The sequence below is a fragment of the Oenanthe melanoleuca genome, chromosome 1 (genome assembly GCF_029582105.1).
Source record: "Oenanthe melanoleuca isolate GR-GAL-2019-014 chromosome 1, OMel1.0, whole genome shotgun sequence".
Taxonomy (NCBI): Eukaryota; Metazoa; Chordata; class Aves; order Passeriformes; family Muscicapidae; genus Oenanthe; species Oenanthe melanoleuca.
In genome coordinates this window covers 28,410,601-28,433,137 of record NC_079333.1, presented here as the reverse complement: position 1 = coordinate 28,433,137, position 22,537 = coordinate 28,410,601, and the positions used below count along the sequence as shown (strand labels likewise).

The window sequence follows — 22,537 nt, the reverse complement described above, 5'->3', positions numbered from 1 at the left end:
TAAACACAGGCCTTTCCTGTGCTGTCCATCAAAGTTTTCCTTTAAATGATCATCCTCATTTCTCATTGCTGTAGCCGTAATTCCACCTGAGTTCTTACATTTATTTCCAGCTTTATTATCTCCTAACATGTCTCTGTTTTTAAAGTGACATTTTCCTCCTGTTCCAACTCTTCTCATAATGAGAATAATTAACAACCTTTGCATACCTGAAATTGGAGTAAGTTTGGAACAGAGAACATTTTGGAGACAGGAAACAGAGAAAGCAAAAAATGAGAAGGGGTTGGTTGGTTTCATTGGTAATAAGAGAGCCAATGTTTCCTCTTCTGTGGTCAAAATTACTCCTGTTGGGAAAGGAAGTAGTGGGACCCACACAGAAAAAGGCAGATTTGAGAGGAAGCCAAGAACGAACTCTTCTGTCACATGTACAATGCAGAAGCACTTCTCAGATTCATTAGAACACCACAGCCTTCTGACACCATTTAAAACTACTGCAGAGCACTGGCTTTATGACAGACAATCACATTTTCATGAGTCAAAGCCTGCTTAGGAGATATATTGCTTCCTGGGATCATCTGACCAGATGGGGAAAGAACCAGCCTGCTGCTGGGAAGGGTTTGCCCAGAGTGGATATCCCCAGGCCTTGTGGAAAGGAGTCAAATTCCTCCTGACCAGTTATGAAAAGATTCATTTTTGAGTCATCATCATCATCTGGGAGCTCAGTCATATTTTGGTGTTCAGAAAATATCTCGGTGAAGAGATATTCTTCCTATCCAAAGGCCTCTTATGAATCACAAGTGACACAGTACAAAATACATGTATGGAAGTTTAGAATTATTCTACCTGCATCCTTAGCAAAATCTTGTATTAAATTCAGTTATTGATCTTTTCACAGGGCATTTTCCTTTTTTTTTTTTTTTTTTTTTTAAGTGTAGCTATCCCAAAAATTCTAAATGCCTACTGAAGGACCAAAGCAGCCCTATAACACCATCAGATTATTCAACAAATTCATATTTCTAATATTCACCCAAAACCAAAAATCAAGTACTTATATAAGTGCTCCTTATCCTGAAGGGCAGAGCTATGCTCACAGGCTTGATTCCTACTTTTTCTTTTCCAGCTGTTACAAGTGTTCAAAACAAGACTGATATAAAATATCAATCCACCTCTCCATGCTTATAAGTATGCATATTTATAATATCTCTTCATACTTACAATACATAAGACTCTCTTCTTGCAGCACAAAATGCAGGGTCCCTTCCTAGAGACTCTGCACAGTTGATATCTGTGCTGTCAATTAACCCTGGTTGCTACTGAATGAAGTATTGCACCACAACACTGAAAAACTGGCTTGAATGTAGTATTAGGGAAAAGAAAAAGAAAAAGAAAAAGAAAAAGAAAAAGAAAAAGAAAAAGAAAAAGAAAAAGAAAAAGAAAAAGAAAAAGAAAAAGAAAAAGAAAAAGAAAAAGAAAAAGAAAAAGAAAAAGAAAAAGAAAAAGAAAAGAAAAAGAAAAAGAAAAATTTTCAGTGATCAGAAGTCATCTTTGGTACTGCCCAAAGGCTGTGTGCATTTCAAACTGGTGCATTCCACAGACCAATGAGCCTTGCACTGTGCTGAGATGACAAATGACTCAAAACAAGAACATTTCCCGAGGCCTGATTCAAAAACTTTTCCCTGAAGCTGTGGTTCTCCTACTGAAGTCTGCTACTTGGGAGACAGATCAGGACTGATTCATGTTCATTTGTGGAATCCTGTGAGCTCCCACATGTGCACTGTGCTGGAGACTAAGGGTCAACAGATGAGATGATCTGGGGTAGAGATCGAATGGTTGCAGGAAGTGAGGAAAGAAGCTTCCCTGGATTAAAATAATAAATTTTTACACATGTTGCAAGCTTAATTTGCCTGCAGATCCATGATCTGATTTCCTCACTTGATTTCAGATGTGCTTCATCACAATGGGCCTGGCTGGCAGATACTGGAATATGTCTGACCTTGGTCATCATCACTGGACCCAACAGTGACCTGAGGACTGATATCCATGCTTGACCTCAGACCTTCCTCATCCCTAAAGACCTGCCTAGCAACCTGGACCCTGGATGTTGTGCCAGGTGTGCCCTGCTTGCCTCACTCAGGTGTTGTGGCTGGTCCCAGCTGTCCTGCTGGCTGTGTTACTGCAGCTGGCTCCTGGCCACTGACCCTTGGGGAGCAGCTGTCTCCACCATGCCCTGACAGTGTCTTTGTACCACGAAGCAAACAGTGAACTGGAATTTATTTTATTTTGTTGGGTTTTTTTGGGAAGGCAGATTCTTATCAGTTTGTTTTAGTGAACTAGCTCTTTACCACTGAGGATTATTATCACTTCAGCTTTGAGTAGAATTTGCTGCTGATGGTCACCATTACTTATTCACTGTATTTGTCATTGCTGTGGTTCCAATTTTGCTGTTTTACCTGTTGTTTGTAAAAAGCCTCTTTTCTCAGAAAAGGGAAACGTATTGTACTCCTTAACATCTTCCATGAGCTCCTCAGTATTGCTGACAATCATAACCAGCTTTAAAAGTAATGTTCCAGTAGCTCTTCATAGGATTTCAATATCTTTGGTTCTTTTTCCTTCAGGGGCAATTCAACAGGCTGAACTGGCTCCTTATAGCTCCAAAGGAGTGCAGGGGGGATACAGAGCCATTCACATTTTTGAAATGGTGCTATACTCCTCTTGCTTTAGCAGGTCTGAGAGAAGCAGGAAGAGTTTATATATTGAGTTCCACCAGCGTGGCCTCTGGTGGACAGCGGTGCTTGGATCTTCAGTGTCTGTGCAAAGGGCTGCTCATCTTATGAGAAAGAGCCACATAAATCAATGTGGAAATAACTAATATGTAATCTTGACACAATTGTTGCAGAGCCACTGACAGATTACAACTTCACTGTTGGATTCAGAGCTGTACGAGGCCAGATGTAATGAGTGATTAACAAAATCTTTTTGACAAAAAGACATGCTTGGAGGAGCAAATGCAGTATGGAAACACAACACCCACTTTTCATTGAATCATGGAATAGTTTGGATTGAAAGGGACCTTCAGTGTCACCTAGTTCAACTCCCCTGCATTGAGCAAGAACATCTTCATCAGATCAGGTTGCTCAGAGTCCCATCCAACCTGATCTTGAATGTTTCCAGGGATGGGGTATCAACCACCTCTGGCTCTGGGCTACCTGTGCCAGTGTTTGCACTTGGGCCAGCCTCTCTTGAATCAGTTCTATTTGACTGACAGCAGATACACCACATGAGTCAAGCTGCTAGAGCTATGAATTATTGAGTGGTCGCCTGGGCAGCTGACAAATTTATCAATTCAAGTGGTAGAAAACGCCTCTAGTGCTGCAGTCAAGTAAAGCTGAAAGAACCTGCCAATCCTACAGAGAAAAGTGCAATACTTGAACAAAGATTAATTGAAAATAATGCTGAGACTTGGCCTTTAGGAGCCTCCTCATCACACATAACAAACTTCAGTTCTAATGGCCTAGCGAATTGTCTTTAAACAGCAGATTTCTTAAATGACAGACAGCAAAATGCTGCTTACCAACAACTCTTCCCCCTACCACTGCCCTCTCTTCTGATGGAAGCAATCCTATGTGTGCTAACATCAGGGTCTTATTACACAGTAGGCTGTGTGTCTGTTGCATGCCTTAATTCAAGCTTCAAAATCTCCTTTGTCCTGCCTAAACCAGTTACCTGTGTTTCCCTTCTTCCTACTGCAATTAGCAAAATTCCCTCCCACAGCAACAAGATCGACATGACACAGTACACACGTCATTTGGTGGCCAGCTGCCCTTCACTGGGTTTTACAGTGTCAAATTCAGCAGCAGAGTATGTTACTTTTGCATGCAAGCTCTTGACATTCACAGAAGATTCTTACTTTCTCCAGCAGTCTTCTTGAATATGATGCTGATTTGAGCATCTGCGTGGTCTCGTGATAGCATCACTACCTTGCATGTTTCCCTTACAAATATCCATCCCAGATACAGACAAAATGTCCTAGTTATTATACTTGCCATGAGATATCTGGGCATCTGCCACCCATCCTTTCCGGCCTTGGAAAAGTTGCTGGGATGGCTGCTGGGCTGGCAATTGCATTCATCATCTTGATGCAGAAGGGAAGCAGACTCTCTGGGTTGCCCATGTGGTGTTCAGCAGCAGCTGGTACTCTCAGGATGACGTTCTAGTGGCCAGCTCAGCCTAGGGGGCCAGTACTGACAGATGGTTCAGCACCAGGCAGAGATGTCAGCTCCCCCTAATCCAGCATTCAGGTGAAAAAAGGCAGCCAATTTAAAAAGAACTTTCAATGTGGAGAAAGAGGAGAATCTCCTCAGGTAAACCCTTTTGCATCAGTGCCTCAGAAACAATAAATTAATCTGGATGTAACTGTGATTTACTGAATCACAGGGAGATCCTGGGATGCTGGCAAGGGCTCTGGTCATCTTTGGTGACCCCATGTCTCCTGCTGCTGCAAGTTGATGATATTCAGTTTTTAAGATCAAGCCACTTTAACAGTGTCTCAGACATGTTTAGACTGAGAACATGGAAAGAGATCAATTCCTAATTGAAGGTCTTATCAATATACTTTCTGGGCTAAGAAATGCAAAGCTAAATGTAAAGACTTCCCTGGGACATTACATATTTTGACATTTTCTACACGCATGACAAGAAAAAGAAATCCCCCAGAAAATCAGGAAAATATGGGTAAGCTATAAATGTAGAAATGCCTCTTTATTCCCCTGCTAAAATTAGGTTTTGGGACCACTTACCAAGCCTGAAGAATGGAGGCTGCATAGTCTCTTTGATTGTGATTGATATCTGGCCTAATGTGCTCTCCTTTGGCACTTTGATATGTATGAGGTCACACCACAGACTAGAGAATTCTGTGGTGGTATTTTTCAACTTTGAACAACTTTACCACCAAGGCCACTTCTATTTAGGTCATTTCTATTTAGGCCTTTTTTTACTGAGCATGGAGACACGAAAATAGGATCACATACAAAAACTGTGAATCTACAGTTATTTTTTTATTTTTTACTGATACATAAGGAATAGGCTGGGACTAGTGAGCTCTTAGGCTAAGAATTAATATGCTTTCCAGAAGCCATAATAGCTAAGCAATTATAAAAGAGCTGGGAGTAACATGAATTTTTGCTGGTCCTCTGTCTTGATGAACTGTTGTCTTCCTTCTCTCTGCTCCCTCAGGCTGTCAGGTCAATGCCTGTATTTTAACCTTTGGTGAGTCCACGAGTTAAACCATTACTGACTACAATCAAGTCACCTCCCTGTTTCCACTTTCTCATTTTCATTGGCATGTATCTTGCTGTCAGGCTATGGTTGAAGGACAGCTACAACTTATAATTGACTTGTTCACATAAAGATGGATGCTGAGTTACAAAGTCATAGAATGCAGGAAGAAATCAACAACATTTCAGTATCAACTATGCTTTATATAGCCTGTATATAAGCATGATAAGGCCACTTTCACAACGGGTATGGAAGTCCTGCATTATTAGAGGAATTAAAAATTAGGGATTTTAGGGTAACGAAAACAATTGTGAAAATCTCATACTGAGATTTTCTGAGATTATAACTTAAGAATATAACATTGTGGAGGCTCCTATTTACTCTAAAGATTTCTATTCCATGGTAATGTCCTTGAAACTGGTGCAGGGACTGCTCCACCCAGAAAATTTCCATTTCATCTGAGAAAGGTTCTGTACTAAATAACTCAGAATTACATTCTTCATGAGGTGAAGAACCTGGAACCAAGCTCATTGATTATTTAACACTTCAGAAGACAGCTTAGGGGTTGCTGATCTGCTAATCCCTGTTGAATTTCTGTTAGGGTTGGCCTCCACAGGCAGCAAGAAGCTGAAGAATCCAACAAAAATCCAAGCACATAGTAAGCTATCATGTAGCACACAGGGAGAAAAAATGAGCCATAGCTAGTATGAGAACCAAGACTTAGACATTTTTCCCTTATGGTCTATAGGATCTCATTGGATCCTGTTCCCAGCTGGGCAGAGAGGACAGTTTCACAGACAGCTCTTTCTTGATAGGCCATCCCCAGGCTGTAAAGAATGGAGCCAGATTCTTATTCACCTGCTGAGAAAACTTCTGTGCCCACAAGTTCATCTTAGAAGCGTTGTCTTTTGGGATGGTGGACATTTTCTGGTAGTCAGAGAAGAGCTGGGTGAAGGGGTCCCAACCAAACCCTTCCTGCAGCTGATCAAAAAGAATACAGTGTACAAACAATTCAGTTATCATTTCACTGGCATAATTCCTGTGTTACACACAACAGAATTTCCACTGGTCTCTGCAGTGTCTTTGAGAATGAATGTAAATTTAGATGTAAGCATACAGATTTCAGGCTTCCGAGCATAACTAACAGCACTAAAGTACAGAAAAATACATCCCCATTACACTGATCTCCCAAACAGAGAGAGATCAAAGACACATTGGAGTAGCCAAAAGTGTCAGCAACCTATTATATAAGCTGCTGCTTTGGAGACAGTGAAAACAGTATCAGAGAGGACACTGACAGAATAGCTAGAAAAAAAGAGCACAGGAGAACAAGGCATATTGAGAAAGTGGGAAGGAGAGATTATGAACAGGGCATGCTTTGCCTAAGAATAAGAACAAAAGGAATTCATACATAAAAACTGCTGCTGCAGAATTAGAGCTGTTTTTTCATGCCACATTTATTCCAGCAGTCCTTTCAGTAACCAGTCAGAAGATGAGACATCCCAGCCTACAAGCATGGGTAAGGCAGTGGCCAAACTGGTAAGGTATTGTGGGAAAATTTCTCCTCTTAAAACTGTTCCACTCTGTATAAATATTTTGTTATTCATTGCACCAAGAAACCCCAGAGGATGACTCTTCAGCTTGACGATTCAGATGCTTTCTAAGTTTCTAAGTTAATTTCTAAGTTTCTAAGATAGTTTCTAAGAGGATTAAGGGAAAGGGGGAAATCTCTCTTTCATGTTTCCTGAGAGAATGCACCTTAATCTAGGACAGGGTTTGTGTTTTAGAGTCTCAGCCATAGTAAGAGATCCAGTTCTGTGTGCAGGGGGATAGGCTGAGCCCATCCTCTTGCCACATGATGGACACTGGCTCCACTCAGTGCACAGGGTGATATGAACACCCTCCTCTCTATAAGTTTTTTAAAAGGCCATGTAGCACACCAGGAGACTGTTCAAAGCCTGGCCCTTCTAGACACTTTACATTGCCAAAGTCTTTTTGACAACTAGCCCACTGTCCCACAGGAAATCAGCTGTGGAGTAAAGAGTTGTGCCCGAGTTTGATCCTCCTTTTCCTTTGTTGTATAATGCAGCAGTTCCTGTTTCTCTTCCAGGGAGAAAGATTAGGACATTGCACTGAGCTATCTCCCTGAGTGGCTAAGCCCAAGTCTGGCAAAGGAACGTTTTCAGGAGACATCAACTTTAGGCATTCTGCCTGTTTACCTCCCAGGTGCTTTCTGGCCCTAAGATAAACCCTGACAGTAATCCAACACTCAGGAGGCTTCACAGCTGCAGTCACCAGGCTGCAGACATCCCTCTGACATAGGTTTCAGTGACTGCACTAAGAACACACACACACTTTTCCCTGTTACCTGCAGGTATGTCTCCAGAGCAGTCCACATGTTCCAGTCCTTTAGCTGAGCACCCTTCTTCAGATAGTCTTTCATCCTTTCCTCCCGGCACTGTGGCTTGAGTGCCTGATGGGCCTGATGCCTGGGAATGCCCAGCACCTCCTCATGAACATAGACAGACCAGAGGTTGCATGTGGCCTCTGTGGTGTGAGGGGGAAACTCCCATGCCTGCTGCTGTTGATTGTGTCCCAGCTCGTGGATGGGACCCCAAAGACCAGTGGTTTGCATGTGCTGCACGTCTAACATCTCCTTCACTGAATCCAGGTGGCCCATGATGGGGTAGCCAGAATGCATCCAGCCTGCAGGAGAGCCAGGTAACAGCACACATCAATAAGTGCTCACCTCAGTGCTTCTCAGAGGTAAATGATTAGTCTGTTTTTTTCATTTCTCTAGTGCCTTTCCTCCATCTCACAAATAACACTTTTTAATTACCATGAATGACAAATAGTTCCCAGTGTGACATATGGAAATACATGAAGTTTCACTCTAACAGATTGTCACCCTTACAACAGTCAAACAAGTAAGGGTAGGACTAAACCATCACTTAAGTGCAGTTTTGCCTGCTTTCCCTTTTTATTTGTAAAAGTACACTCATGGTTGGACTGAGGCTGAGGTTTTAGGATGAGGAGAAAAGCCTGACCATTGCCCAGAACACACCTGAACTCTCACAGTCTGGGCACAGTCAGCACCAACACAACCATGCAATAATATGATTCAGCACCATGGCACGCCTTGAGTGCTCCTGTGCAAAGTGTGGACACTGCAGGCCTGCACTCCAGTGGTCACTGGTGTGGATGAGACACATGGAAAACACAGTTTGTCACGTTTAAGGGCTACAAAGCCTGGCATACTTAAGCCTTTTCTTAACCTTGCAGGATAGTTATTCCATAAACAGCTTTCCAGCAGGTTGCTAGACAAGAAACATGCACTGCAAGGAATATTACTAATGCCTCCTTGGTGTCTTCTTCCCTAATTGGTCCTCCTTGAAGATTCCTAAAACTTCATGCAAGAGCAATGCCCCCAGATTCACACACCTGTTGTAGCAGGGGATAAGCAGCCCTTTACACAGAGGGAGCCTGGTGAGTGAACAGGATTGGCAATGTCCTTCCTGAAGAACTAGTGAACATGAACATGAAGGGCCTGGAATCAGTTTCTTCAGGAAGTAGTGAAGATCTTAAGCTTCCTCATTTTTTAATAAGAGGGATATATGCAATTAGCAATCACTAGCATCCAAAAAGTTCAGATCCAGAAATGTGAGTGAAACCATTTAGTCCACTCAAGCCAAAAGAAATTTGCTATGATATTTTTAACTGGCATTTGCTCAGCAGAACCTAACACTCCCAAGATGTGCCACAAATTCTTTCCATTGTAGCTTAGCAAAAGTTTAGGGCATCAGGGTTCATGCCAAGCCCTTGTTTCACTGTGGGATGATGAATTTAACCAGTTTATTTCTAAGAAGAACTGAGCACAGTTTTATTGCAAAGTTCCATGTTTACTATATAATTTGATTCTTGATTGAAGGCACTCAGTTCATAACTGGAAAAGCTGGAGTGGGGGAACATTAGTGGCAAAAATACACACTCCTGAGCTTTGACAGCAATACTGGATCTGCTTCCACACTGCCATCATCTCGGGCACACATCTTTTTGGGCTAAGCTTTGCCCACAATAACCTTTGTAGGGCCCATCTCCAGCAAGTAGGCATACAGAGGTTTAAAAGTTGTCACTGAACATAATGAGAACAGTCCTGTGGCTGAGCCAGAGAGAAAACAGAAACCAGGCCACTGCTTCCCAGCTGTACTGGCTCTGCAGTGCATTCAGGAAAGAGAATGAATAACTACATATGAGCTAAAGCCACTGCAGACAGCAGCTCTGCCCCTTAACATACCCCAACAGGAGAACAGCTGAGGAGACAACACCAGTTCTGAGAGCAGGGAGGCATCTGGAAAGATCAGGATGTTTTTCAAGCCCTGCCTTACCACATTTCCACACTGAAGGAGCAGCTCACAATTATGCAAGGGTCACAGTCATTTAACACCTCACATATGTTCCCAGTCTGGTTTTAGCAAAATAACCTTGAAGGAACAGACACTGCTGCTAGAGGCCACTTGCCTCAGCCCTGGAGAAGGCCATATGGCAATGTACCTACCACATGAGATCTGGACATCTGTTACAATCCTCTCTGGCCTTGGGAATTTTGCTGGTATGGCTGCCAGCTTGCTTATCGCCACCATGATCTCGTTCCACAGGGTCAGCAGCGGGCGGGGGTCCTCCATGTGGCGGATGCTGTCAGAAGGCACCGTCAGGATGAGATTCTCCACAGCCAGCTCTGCCCAAGGAGCAGGGTAGTGCCGGATACAGGCCTCCCACTGCCTCTCACAGGTCTCCCCTACAGCAGCAACGCAGAAAATCAGCTAAGCACAATTCTTTTGAGCATGCTCACAGAGGTCAGGCTCAAAGAAAGAGACCAGGTCATGAAAATTTCTTGGAAAACAGTATGTGGTAGTTGCATGACTGTGGGTGGTGGCTGTTAAATAGCCAGTCCTCAATCTGTCCTTGGGAAGCCTCCTCAGGCTCTTTAATAGATAGGAAAAGGACTGGCATATAACAGAGTGGCATAGCAAGAACAGATCCCTGTTTCCTATCAGAGAACAAGAAGCATCAAGTTTCTCCAGTGTCTCGTTTCTTTTTGTCCAACAGAGTTGCTGTTTCACATGACAATGCTGGTTCTGTTCAGTTTGACAGAGAGGAGGAGAGGGGAGGAGAGGGGAGGAGAGGAGAGGAGAGGAGAGGGGAGGGGAGGGGAGGGGAGGGGAGGGGAGGGGAGGGGAGGGGAGGGGAGGGGAGGGGAGGGGAGGGGAGGGGAGGGGAGGGGAGGGGAGGGGAGGGGAGGGGAGGGGAGGGGAGGGGAGGGGAGGGGAGGGGAGAGGAGGGGAGGGGAGAGGAGGGGAGGGGAGAGGAGAGGAGGGGAGGGGAGAGGAGAGGAGGGGAGAGGAACTGCGAGGAGAGGAGAGGAGAGGAGAGGAGAGGAGAGGAGAGGAGAGGAGAGGAGAGGAGAGGAGAGGAGAGGAGAGGAGAGGAGAGGAGAGGAGAGGAGAGGAGAGGAGAGGAGAGGAGAGGAGAGGAGAGGAGAGGAGAGGAGAGGAGAGGAGAGGAGAGGAGAGGAGAGGAGAGGAGAGGAGAGGAGAGAGGAGAGAAACTGCTGAAAACACGGGAAATTCAGCAGAGATGTCTTGTAGGATCTACTGATGGCCATATGAGGGCACAGTAAAGCAGGCAGAGCACACAGAGCATGCTTGGCCATGGCAGAGATCAGTCTGCCTCTCCCCTGCACAACAGTTTCCATAAGAAATAACAACTCCAGTCTCCAAGAAATGTTGGTGTGGACAAACCCTGTCCATTTTGTGAACGCTCTTTCACCTACTCCCAGCCATGTAGCAGGCTCAGAGTGACTAGGAGATTCATAGAAATGTACAATAGTTTCAATAGAAGGGATCTTAAAGGTCATCTGTTTCAACCCTCTTGCTATGAGCAGGGGGTACATCTTCAACTGGATCAGGTTGCTCAGAGCCTTGCCCAATTTGACCTTGAATGTTTCCAGGAATTAAGCATCCATCACCTCTTTGGGAAAGTTGTTTCAGTGTTCCACCATCCTCATTGTAAAAAACTTCTTCCTTATACATAGTCTGAATTGATCCTCTTTTAGTTTAAAACCATTGCCCTTGTCCTACTGCAACAGGTCCTGCTAAAGGATTTGTCCCCATCCTTCTTGGACTCGCCCCTGGTGAAGCTGTTCTGGCTGTTCCAAACCACCTCCCTGTCCTCCATGCACCTTAGCATAGCATCTAGGAGGGTTTATTCCATGATCTTCCCAGGCACAGAGCTGAGGCTGACAGGTTGGTGATTCCCGGGAGCCTCTCTTCCACCCTTCTTAAAAATTAGTAGAAAAATGGGAATCCCAGAGGACAACATAGTAAGGAAATTTAATCTGGGTATTCCTAAATCCAAGCATTTCTAAGACCTTCCTAAGCGCAGGACCATCTTTCCTTTCAGTCACTGGGAAAACATCTGTGAGCAGCCCTCAGGCAAAAAGCACCAAGGTAAACAAACCTACCAAGCTTGAAGAAAGGAGCTCGGACTGCCCCTTCCACCGTGATGGGCACGTTCCCCAGGACACTCTTTGCTGGTACTACGATGTAAATGAGGCCACCCCAGAGGCAGGAAATGGATTGTTTCTGGCAGGCAACATCACAGGTGCGTATTACCACTGGTGCCCGTTTCAGCTCCTTGGCTTTAGAGAGGTCATCCGTGTGACACCCAACCTGCACCTGGCAAGCAGAAGGGTGGGAACAGCTGGTCAAAGGTGAGCCAGTGTGACCTGGCAGACTGCCCTCAGCACCCACTGAGCTCTCCATGCAGCACTGTCACTGCAGAGCACGCACACAGAAGCAGCCTTCTGACTCTAGCCTACTTCAAGTTTTCAGCCTGTGGTGACTGGAGGCAGTAAATACAGTTAAAAATATAAAGTTCATGCTGTCCCTATCTCAGTCTTACAGATCTACTCCCAGTATTCCTGGCTCAACTGCATCCTTCACCAGCAGGTCATAGTACTGCAGTGACTTCTTCCACTGCACTGCACTTGCATTGATCATTCCTCCACCCTTCCCCAGCATCAGAGTCACTTCCTATATGATTTGGATATATGATTTGGAGAGGTGTGGTCATGACTGGCTTCTTCTATTGTGCCTCTTCCTTTGAGCTCTTATAATAAAACAGACAGCATGTGGCTGCAGAATCAGAAGAACCTGAGTTAATTCTGCATTTCAGCTGCAAGGAGGTCACTGCAAAAAATACCCAAGTAGGTAAACATTTGCTTCTGTTGTATTTTGCAGAGAACAGGATCCCAAGTAACAGTGCCTATCTCATCTGGATACATCTACATGAGCAGGAGTGACAGCACTGTCAAAGGAATTTATGAGAGATCTGGGGAGATGAAATCAAGTTTGGTTCATAGAAGGGCCCAAGTACTTATCCTGGACCTGAAAATCACCTTGATTGATGCACCATAACAGAACAAAAACCAACAGCCCTCAAGCAGCAGCCACACTTCATTACCCCACCAGCACACAGAATGGGAGGAACGCAAAAGAAACGAGGGAGGACACAAGGCGAAGAAATGATGACGAAGTGCCACAGGGTGGCAGCAGTAGGAAAGGGCGGGAACGGCAGAAAAAGCCATTAAAGAGAAAACCCTTCCCCGTGCTGTTTTTGAGCGCTCACCCGACAAACACACTGGTGTAAACCAACGCCAAGCAGAGAGAATTTACCTTCAGACCAGCACCGACCACCAGACAAGGGCACGTTATTACTGCTGTGTGCCCTTCGGGGAGGTAGAGCCCTGTGCTCCTCCAGGCTGTATTTCCTAAAACAGAAGAGAACACAGTCCTGAAGAGTCAAGCACTTCTTTGTTCAGACCATTACAGATCCTGGAGATTTCAAGTTGCAGCAGGAGAATAATCTTCCATCCTTTCCTTTCCCCTTGCTCTACAATCACAGAATAATTTACTCAACTTGTTAGAAATACAGTTTCAAAAAAATGAACAAAATCATCACAGCATTAGCAAGCAAGCCCATCCAGATTTGCACTTCTGGAAATGCCAAGCTTAAACGTGCTTTGTAATATCTTCTAAAAATGAAAAGGAAAAAAAAAAAAAAAAAAAAAGAAAAGAAAAGAAACCAAAACCCCAACACCTCCTACACTCAGATGCACTTATTCTAAAAACCTCCTAAGAGGTGCCAGCTATGGTAGGATTGCACAATTGAAGTTGTAATGATCCTAAAACATTTCCCAAATAACAGACTGACAGTGGTATTGAATTTTTCCTTAGTGACTGGTCCAGCATAAACTGGAGCCCAAAGGAATTGTCATTTCTAGCTGACCAAAGCGATGCAAAAGCCTCAAAAGACCATTTTGCTAGGTGTACCTGTAAGAAGGGTTACCAGTACAATTCAGCATGTTTCTAGACAGTCTTCCCATGGAAATGCAAGTCTCCTCAGCATAAATCTCTCTAAACACTTGCAATTTACAATATTTACAGTGCAAAAGTGATCCATCTCTACTGTAGTGATCAGGCAGATTCCACTCCCTAGTTCTGACATAAAGTTTACTTAGTCATATTTCAATTTAAAGTCCTAAAAAGAGCTGAACTGCCATTAAGCACCCAACTTACAACCTCTCCTGCCATTCAAGAAAGCAGAACCAGTTTTGGCAAGTGAAACCTAATCCAAGGGAAAATGCAAATTAGACTATATCAGTGTGTTACCAGTTCATCTCAGGTTTGCTGAATTTGCACCAAAGACACTTCTGAAACAGTGCTCAGGGTTTGCCAGCTTTTCTTTCTCATTTATGTGAAATGACACAAATTCTGAGTATTTCCTACTTTTGTCCTGGTGTTAAAACCAGTGAGAAGCTATTCTACAACCTTTCTCTCTGCACAGCCACTGCACTCAGACATTGCCATTCCAGAACAGCCTCCTTAATCTCATTAGAACAATTTGGAATCAATTCCTCCAAATCATATTCTAATACAAAAAAAAAAAAAAATCTGTAAAGGGGATAAAAGTTACTAGTGGAACTTAACTCAGAATTTAAATATATCACTTGTGAGCAGGAATCTCAGCAAGATGGTACAGACATAAGGCCTAAGCTTAGACAAATCATTCATGTGTAATGACTCGATACTTTGGCCTCAGTGATGCTGTCAGCCCAAGAAATTCCCAGCATACTTCCTCTTTTTTCACCCCCAAAACCAGATCTTCCCTCCAGTGTGCTGACACACCGAGCTGTGGAACTGTGCTATAACTCAGACCAAAATTATCTAGATTAAAAATAAACCTTTTGTTTCTAACTCCACCTCTTTGCAGGATGGCTCCACAGATGGCTCTATCAGCACAACTACAGGAACAGCAACCTGCAGTGCAGAGTCCAGGGTTTCTCAGAGAAGCTTTCTTGCCAAAACCATTGCACCATGTGAGTGCCCTGTGGTATCACTCGTTGGGGGATCTTCTCCTGCCAGTGCATGTGCACCAATAGGAAGGAAGCAGGACTTCCATGGGGTGTTTCAGGTGCTGAGATCAGGGCTGGCCACAAAAGGAGCCTGTCTGCCACTGCACTGAGCTCAGCCTCCTCTCAAGCCCATGGTGAAACTGCACATCAGTGCCCATGTTCAGGCATACACAGACACAGGCACACTGAGGGCAGGCACCCCACTGATCCCAACAACAGGATGCCTTCAGAGGCAGAGAGGTAACTCCTTACCTGGGTTTGTGCCATCGATTTCCACAGTGACAGGGAGGGAACAGACCCCAGCAGCAGGTTTCTGCACCAGGGCTGAGCTGTCTGTCATGGTGAAGGACAGCTCGGTGGCCATGCAGAGAAGCACTGCCTCTTTGGAGTTGCTCTTGACCGGGCAGTGCCTGCTGACCTGCGGGATCCCAGTCCTCTTGAGCACTTTGGCCAGGATGCGGTGGAGCGAGGCATATGCCGGGCAGTCGTGGGCTGGGATGTGCAGGAAGGCAGCGCAGTCCTGTGCCAGCGGCTGCAGCCAGCCCTTCAGGGGCTCTGTGGGCTCCTGATGCTCCTGCAGCTGGGTGCTGAAGAGCAGGAGAGCCCTGCGGAAGTGGTAGTGCTCCCCTGGCCCCACGGGCGCGTACTTGGCTGCCTGGCCGCTCTGCCCCAGGATGCTCAGCCCAAAGCGGTTCAGGATCCTGTTGCCAGGATATTTTGCCACAGCGGCTGTGCCACAGTGCTGGGAAGCCCAGTACCAGGCCTGGCCCCCCACCAGCAGGCCACCTCCCTCTGCCACGAAAGCGTGGATCCTCTCAGCATCCCTGTCACCGTAAGAAGTGCAGCAGTACACGCTGATGTCACCCGCCAGCTGTGACAGCTGCGACTTCACCTCTGCCTGAGACAGGAGGCTGCACAGCTTCTTCAGTCTGGGATCCACCGCCACCAGCCCCTTCCTCCCGGCATCCAGCCAGGACACAGCGTTGAGCAGGAATCTGGCCAGCTTTGGGGAGGACAGCTGGCTCTCATGGGTCGCCACCACCACGCGGCCGCGGCCGTAGCGTGCGGCGGCCAAGAGGCAGCACTGGGAGCGGTCCAGGCACAGCGGGAAGGACAGGGCTCCGTGCACCAGCAAGGTGGAGGGGATGCCCCCCGTCACCAAATCCAGCTCCGACACCCCGTGCAGGAGAAACTCAGCATCAAGGCTCAGGTTGGCGTGGTGCCTGCGGAGCCAAGAGAGGTCCAGGTTAGCCCCCAGCCCAGAATTCTTGGCACAAAATGACTGGTGCCATAGCTGAAACTTACGGAGTTCTTTTCTTGGTTTCACAGGATATTCTGAGTTGGAGGGATCACTGAGGCCAACTCTCAAGCGAGTGGTCCACACAGGGATCAAACCCACTCCTTGACACTATTAGCAGCACCATGCCCCAACCAACTGACTTATTCTCAGTGGCCATCCTTGCCCCTTCTTTTTCCTTCATGCCAGGACATCATGCTGTCAATTCTTCCATTAAAAAAAAAAAAATCCATCAATTCCTCATTTTTCTCCTTTAAAAGCCTCAGTTGTTACAGCCAAGCAAATCTGTAGGAATCGCAGCCCTCATTTAGAGAATGGAATGAACAGGTCAAAAGGAAGCTTCTAGACCTCCGTCCTTGAAGAGCCACTTGAAAATCTAAATACCTTGCAGAAACTCAAAATCAGACCCTTCACAGTTTTTTGAATTGCACATAATGTGGGAATTGGCATATCTCCTTTAAGACAAACTTTCTCTATTTTCCCCACCTTAGCCTTTATGAACTAGATGAGCCCAGAAGATTTCTGTGCCTTTTCCAAAGCTCTGCCACTGTTGAGAAATGAAGAAAGGAGTGCTGGGACAGATGGGCTACATGGACAGGCAGACACACAGCTAGTGAGTGACTGGAAGTTGAATTAAAGCCTTAACACATACACCTCACACTACCTCACACTGTTGGTCTCCACAATAAAAAGAGATCAGGCTGTGCAAGGCTCTCTTATCTCTGTTATTTCCATATAACTCCTATATGTCACTGTGGAGAAAGGCATGCTGAATTACTCTCATTTGCTTTGTGTACACCTTCCCCTGATTCTGCCAAACAGCTTTCCCCCAACACCTGTGAAGGACCTGTTGTTACATGGCCATTGCTGCCAACTCAGTGAGAGTAAATGATGCTGCCCTTCTTCATGCCCATAGGACAGGAATTAAATCTGCATCTCTTCTTTGGTTATTGATTTACTGAGATCCTTTGTCACATAGAGCATATGCCCAGGCATATGGCACAGCCCCTGTCTCAGACTGAAGCCTGATTCTCTGCACACAAATCTGGCAGGAAGACCCAGATGTACAGAGCTGTTGTGTTACACAGAAATTGGAGATCTGAATTTCTCTGTAGCTCTGGATTCAAACAAAATCCCCACAAAAACAACCTACACAAGGTGTAATACACCCTTACTTACCATTTGAAGTCTTGTGAATTGTGATGTAATTTTTTCTTCTGAATTCCCCTCCCCTCTCCCTCTTCCATTCCCTGTGCATGAAGCAATGGGAACATGCCTGTGCAGTGCAGGTGGTAATAAGAAGCAACCAGCAAATTTTAATTAAGCAACCTGATTTGTGTGCCCTAAGCACTGAATTAAACAGCAGAGCTTTCTATTACCTTCACTGGAAAACAACAAAAATTATCAAATTCCATTAATTGTTTGAAAATATTAGAAATTTAGGATTCTATATCCACAAGCAAAAGGCTGCAAAGGAAAGACATGCAGGGAGTTTGACCGTAATTGCTGTGGCTGTCACCACAGTGAAACGAAGTTGCCACACAGGGGAAGTGCAGCAGCACTAATGCTCCTTGGAGAACCTGCTGTTCCTTATGTAACTTAGCAGAAAGAGGCAGGAGAAAGAGCCTGGCATAGCCACTGGCAAGGGAAGGAAGACAGCAGGGCAGCATCGAGGACTCCAATATCTGGTCAGTTGTGCAATATGAGTCATAACAGCCCTGAGTTTTACACCTGATAATTCAGAACCCAAAGAGCCAGGCTGGAATCCCAAACAAACTGGGAACACTGAGATTTCTTGCCCACAGCCTGTGTCAGAAGCTGAGAAGGGAGGAGGCACCCAGCCTCAGCTCTGGCCAGCTCCAGGGGCTTACCTGCAGAAGTAATTCCTGCAAGGAACAGGGTAAACAGGTTTAGCAGCTGTCAGACAGAGCCTGGCCCAGAGGGCTGACCTGCTGCTTCATCTCCAGCCTGGTTTTCAGCTATGGGAAAATTGCCCTGAATGTAGAGATGTGTGGGAAGAGGGAGAGGAGCTCTTCATCCTGTCCCTGTTTTGCTGCATTTCACTCAGGTACACTTGATCAGGCAGGCTGCTCTAAGAGATGCCTCCTCTCATTTCCTTCTCTTAGAATGGATTCCCTGGGCCTGGTCCTGCTGCCCAGGAAGCAGTTGAAGACAACATTCTTTCCAATTGCAAAGAATGGGAAGATCCCCTTTAAATTGGAAGGCAACAACTCCATCCTGGTTATTAATGAACCAGCATTCACCATCATTCTCACCTCCCAAATCTTCTACAAACAACTCACCCACATGACCTGCTTGGTGTTTTAAAGAGAGAGCAATTCAAGTACTCACGGGACAACTAATGGGATCTTGGGAATCTTCTTGGCAACTTTGAAGACACCTTTTTCCACAGCATTTCCTGTGAAGTACACACCAGCCACGCTGGTCACCTGGTTGCCAGGGAATTCGAACAGCACCTTCTCCTTGCCATGTTGACTCGCCCAGTACCAGGCTTGGCCTCCAATAAGTAGCCCTCCACCTGCTTTGACAAAGTCCACGATGCCTTTGGCCTGGGAGCTGTCATAGGCTTCCATGCAGAACACCCCCATGGATGGGCTGGGCTCTGCCCCCACCTGCACTCGAGTGCCAGCCCCGAGCAGCACCTGGGACAGGGAATCCAACCGAGGATGAACCCCAACCAGGGCATCCGGGAAAGGCTTGAGCCACTCCATGGCATTTCTGAGGAACTGGGAGAACTTGGGGTCCTTCAGGATTCCTTCATGGGAAACAACCACCATCCGGCCCTTCCCATACTGTGAAACAGCAATCAGGACCTGCTTCTTGGCACTCAGGAGCACAGGGTAGGCATCCTCTCCAACAAGGAGCAGCTCACAGGGAACAAAACCTCCAGTGAAGTCCCATGGCCCAACGCCATCCACTAACAGCTCGTAGGTGGCACAGGGTTTCATCTCCAGGACACTCCTGTCTGGTGGAGAGAAGAACAACCTCCGTTACAGTAAAGTTCAGCAATAAGGAATAGCTGTAACAACCCCATGGAGCCTTTTTTCTGTTGTTGTTGTCCAGAAGGAACTCCAAACCAAGAGTCGTCAGATTTGTAGATATAATTTTTTTGGGGATTTAGTCTGTTGTTTTGTTTGTTTAGCTTTGTTATACACCATTTACACATTTAAATAGAAGTGACAAGTATACCATGATTATGGAGACAGAGTGTTTCAACAAATTCAGCTATGCACCATGAAGGAAAACAGGGAAACAAACATATTCACTTTCCCATTAACAATTTATTTGAAGAGGGAGAGTTCCAGAGGCTCCAGGATGTTTACTAGGAACTTGTATGGTAGAGGTGGTTTACACAGGAAGAGCCAGAAAATTAAAAGACTGTATCAACACAATGCACAATGTAATTCAAACATGCAGTTCACATTTTAGCTCCTAATTAGATACATACAGAGCTACATGCTGTTGCTGAAACATGGTATTCCAAAATTGTACTTTTCTACCTCCATTTAGGCACTACAAGCCCAGGCTTAGTATAAGGAGTCAGCAAATGGAGATGACCAGCTTCCCTGCAATAACTGTCAGTTTAAAGCACACAGTACACAGGAGAGCATGTATGGGCACAGGAGATTCATGCCCTAGTTCCCTGATCCAACCATTTTACAGTCTCAATAAAATATTTTCCCTTTCCCATAGCTTTGTTTTGTCTGTTTTCCCACCTGTAAAGTAAGTAGTAAGTACTGACCTTGATTGCCAAGCCCTTTGAGGTCTGTGAGCGACATGTGCCCTGTTAAGGCTCCCCTAGTTTGAAAGTTTGGCTCAGCTTTTCCCCGAAGCTCTCTTCTGCTGAGCTGGGGCAGCTGTGGCTGTGCAAACAGGAAGGCTTTGAGGTATGAGAGTCTGACCCAGTCCCACCCAGTTTGTGTCATTCAGGATTCAGAAGAGTGACTTTGAGTACAGCACCCACAGCAAGGGAAGGAGCTGCTCTGAAGGGGCGTGGACCTTTCCCTGGCAGCATCTCGTGCCAACACCAGGCTTCAAACACACTTCATAGCTGGCTACCCTAAAAGCAAACCCTTGTCATCCAAACACAGCAAAATGGCAAATCCTGGAGAAGCTGCATCCTTGGTCTGGATTTGTCACAAGCCCCAGGGTGCTTAGAAACAGCAACCTGATTTAGAATGACAGTATTGCTTATCCTCTCTGGTCATGCCTGGAAGCTCTGTTTTTCACCAAAACTATCATGGGACTCCACTACTGTTTTGCATATGATTCATGAGAGAAAGCTGCTGATTAACATAGGATAAAAGCTACGCTGCCCAGTAACCTAGTGCTTGATTGCTGGCTTAGTCTGAATCCCAGCTTTGTGTCCCTGGGCTTAAAGAAGGACTACATGTAAAGGCAAATACGAAATCTAAGTGCTTTAGGGTGTTTTACTACAAACAATGCAGCAAAGTAGTAACGCAGCCTTTGAAAATACTGATTTTTTTTTTTTTTTGGTGGTTTCTGTGGATTTGATACTAATGTACCTATACTGACACACTGACCATGTTGCAGGGGAAGGAAAATCAGGTGGATAGTTTCAGCAACTCATATTAAATGACAGAATCACAGAACTACTGAATGGTTTTAGTTGGAAGGGACTTTAAAGAACATATAGTTTCAAACCTTTTGCCATGGGCAAGGACACCTGCCAATAGACCAGGTGCTCAAAGCCCACTCAACCTGGCCTTAAACTCTCCCAGGGATGGGGCATCCACAGCTTCTCTAGGCAATCTGTGCCAGTGTCTCACCATCCTTTGCAGAGATTTTCTTCCTAACATCTAATCTAAACCTGCTCCCTTTCAAGCCATTTCTCTCTTGTCCTGTCACTACACGCCCTCACAAAAAGTCCCTCTCCAGCTCTCTTGTAGCCCCCTTTTATGTACTGGAAGAGGCTCTAAGATGCCCCTGGAACCTTCTCCAGGCTGAACAATCCCAACTCTCTCAGCCTGTCTCCACAGAGAGATGCTCCAGCCCTCTGATCATCTTGGTGGCCTCCTCTGGACTTGTTTCAAGAGGCCTGTGTTTTCCTAGGAACTAGGAACCCCAGAGCTGGATGCATCACCCCAGGTGAAGGGAGTCTCACAAGAGCAGAGGGGCAGAATCCCCACCCTTGCCCACCTGTTCATGCTGCTTTGAATGCAGCCCAGGGCCAATTGGTTTTCTAGGCTGTGAATGTATATTGCCAGGTCATGTCGAACTTCTGGTCAAACCAACACACTCAAGTCCTCCTTAGCAGGGCTGCTCTCAATTAATTCCCCGCCCAGACTGTATTTGTGCTTGGGATTGTTCCTCAGTTATTCTACATGGAGACAAACCACAGGACTAGGTTTGATATAAGATCAGCAAGCTTCTTAGCACCCACCATTCTTCTTATCACAGGATCTGAAAACTAACATCCTATGCTCTTGACTTAGGAACACACCTTGGCATTTATCCAGAAAAAGGTGTGGCTTTTTTGAAAAAGATTTTAAGTCTCTTGACTGAAAGCTATTGTGACCATGTAACAGAATTCCCAATTCCTATGTAATCACAATTTTTCCATTTCAGTTGTATTAAGCATTTCATCACATTAGACCCTGAGCAGACACAACTACAGATGATCTCCTCTTTCTAGAGAGAGAAGGGAGAAAACTCAGCAGGAACAGAGAACATACATGTCTAACAAGAATTGAAGGAAGCTGCAGAAGACTGAGCTGGTTATCTCTCACATCAATTACGAGGAAATAACCACTAGACCTGGGCCCACACAGAAGAAAGAGGAAGATCTTGGCTCCTAGCTGCCTCCCCTCTTAACATGGAAGTAAAAATTCTCCATGACAGTGTCTCAAGACAAAAGATTTTGAATTCCTCGTTCTCCCTCTCACCCCTTCCACCTTTCACCTCCAGAGCTCCTACTCCCTGCAGAGCTGAGAATACTGTGAGAGTAGGTATTGGAGCAAACATTTCTAAACCTTGCCAGATGACTAAATCTATCCTAGTCTTTCTTCTGTCTCTGGAAAAAAGAAAAAATGTCATGAGAAGGTAACTAGGTTTCATTAAATGCAGACTTAAGATTCCATCATCTGCTGTTCAAAAGCCATCACACACAAAAAAGATATGATGCAAAGGAAGGAAAACTCCTTGGTCCACTCAGGAAGAATATCTGTGAGACAGAGGACCTGGGTGAACTCTGAGGGTGAATATGGGAATAAATTTTGTGTGTTAAGTGGTCAGTCACTTTCAGGTGAGTCTTTAAGGTCCCTACAAAACATGGGAGGACCTCCATGAGTAAAGATTATGGGATTGTGCAGCATCTGTGAAGTATAGGGAAAGAGGCAAGACAGGCACTGAGATGTCTCACCTGTTAAGAACAGAGGCAGCCTAAGTGAATGAGACTCTTTGCTCTCCTTCAGATCTGCAATCTAGCTATTTGCACAGTAATCAAGAATCAAGAA

General features: G+C 45.3%; 1 protein-coding gene across 2 annotated transcripts in view; it reads right to left on the bottom strand.

The window, feature by feature from the left end:
• The window catches only part of TCAF2 (TRPM8 channel associated factor 2), a 35,479-nt gene that overhangs the window by 8,246 nt on the left and 4,696 nt on the right, over nucleotides 1-22,537 (bottom strand). Inside the window, exons 2-9 of one of the 2 annotated variants that reach the window (XM_056486351.1) lie at nucleotides 19,804-19,924; nucleotides 18,393-19,026; nucleotides 14,996-15,966; nucleotides 13,005-13,099; nucleotides 11,792-12,005; nucleotides 9,827-10,066; nucleotides 7,640-7,977; nucleotides 5,031-6,252 (exon numbers count right to left, since the gene is read on the bottom strand). In XM_056486351.1, coding sequence (XP_056342326.1) covers nucleotides 6,007-6,252; nucleotides 7,640-7,977; nucleotides 9,827-10,066; nucleotides 11,792-12,005; nucleotides 13,005-13,099; nucleotides 14,996-15,966; nucleotides 18,393-19,026; nucleotides 19,804-19,840 — 2,775 coding nt within the window. In that variant the 5' untranslated portion in view covers nucleotides 19,841-19,924 and the 3' untranslated portion in view covers nucleotides 5,031-6,006. Of the gene's footprint in view, nucleotides 1-5,030; nucleotides 6,253-7,639; nucleotides 7,978-9,826; nucleotides 10,067-11,791; nucleotides 12,006-13,004; nucleotides 13,100-14,995; nucleotides 15,967-18,392; nucleotides 19,027-19,803; nucleotides 19,925-22,537 lie in introns of those variants that run through there. The other variant, XM_056486358.1, reaches the window with a different exon arrangement.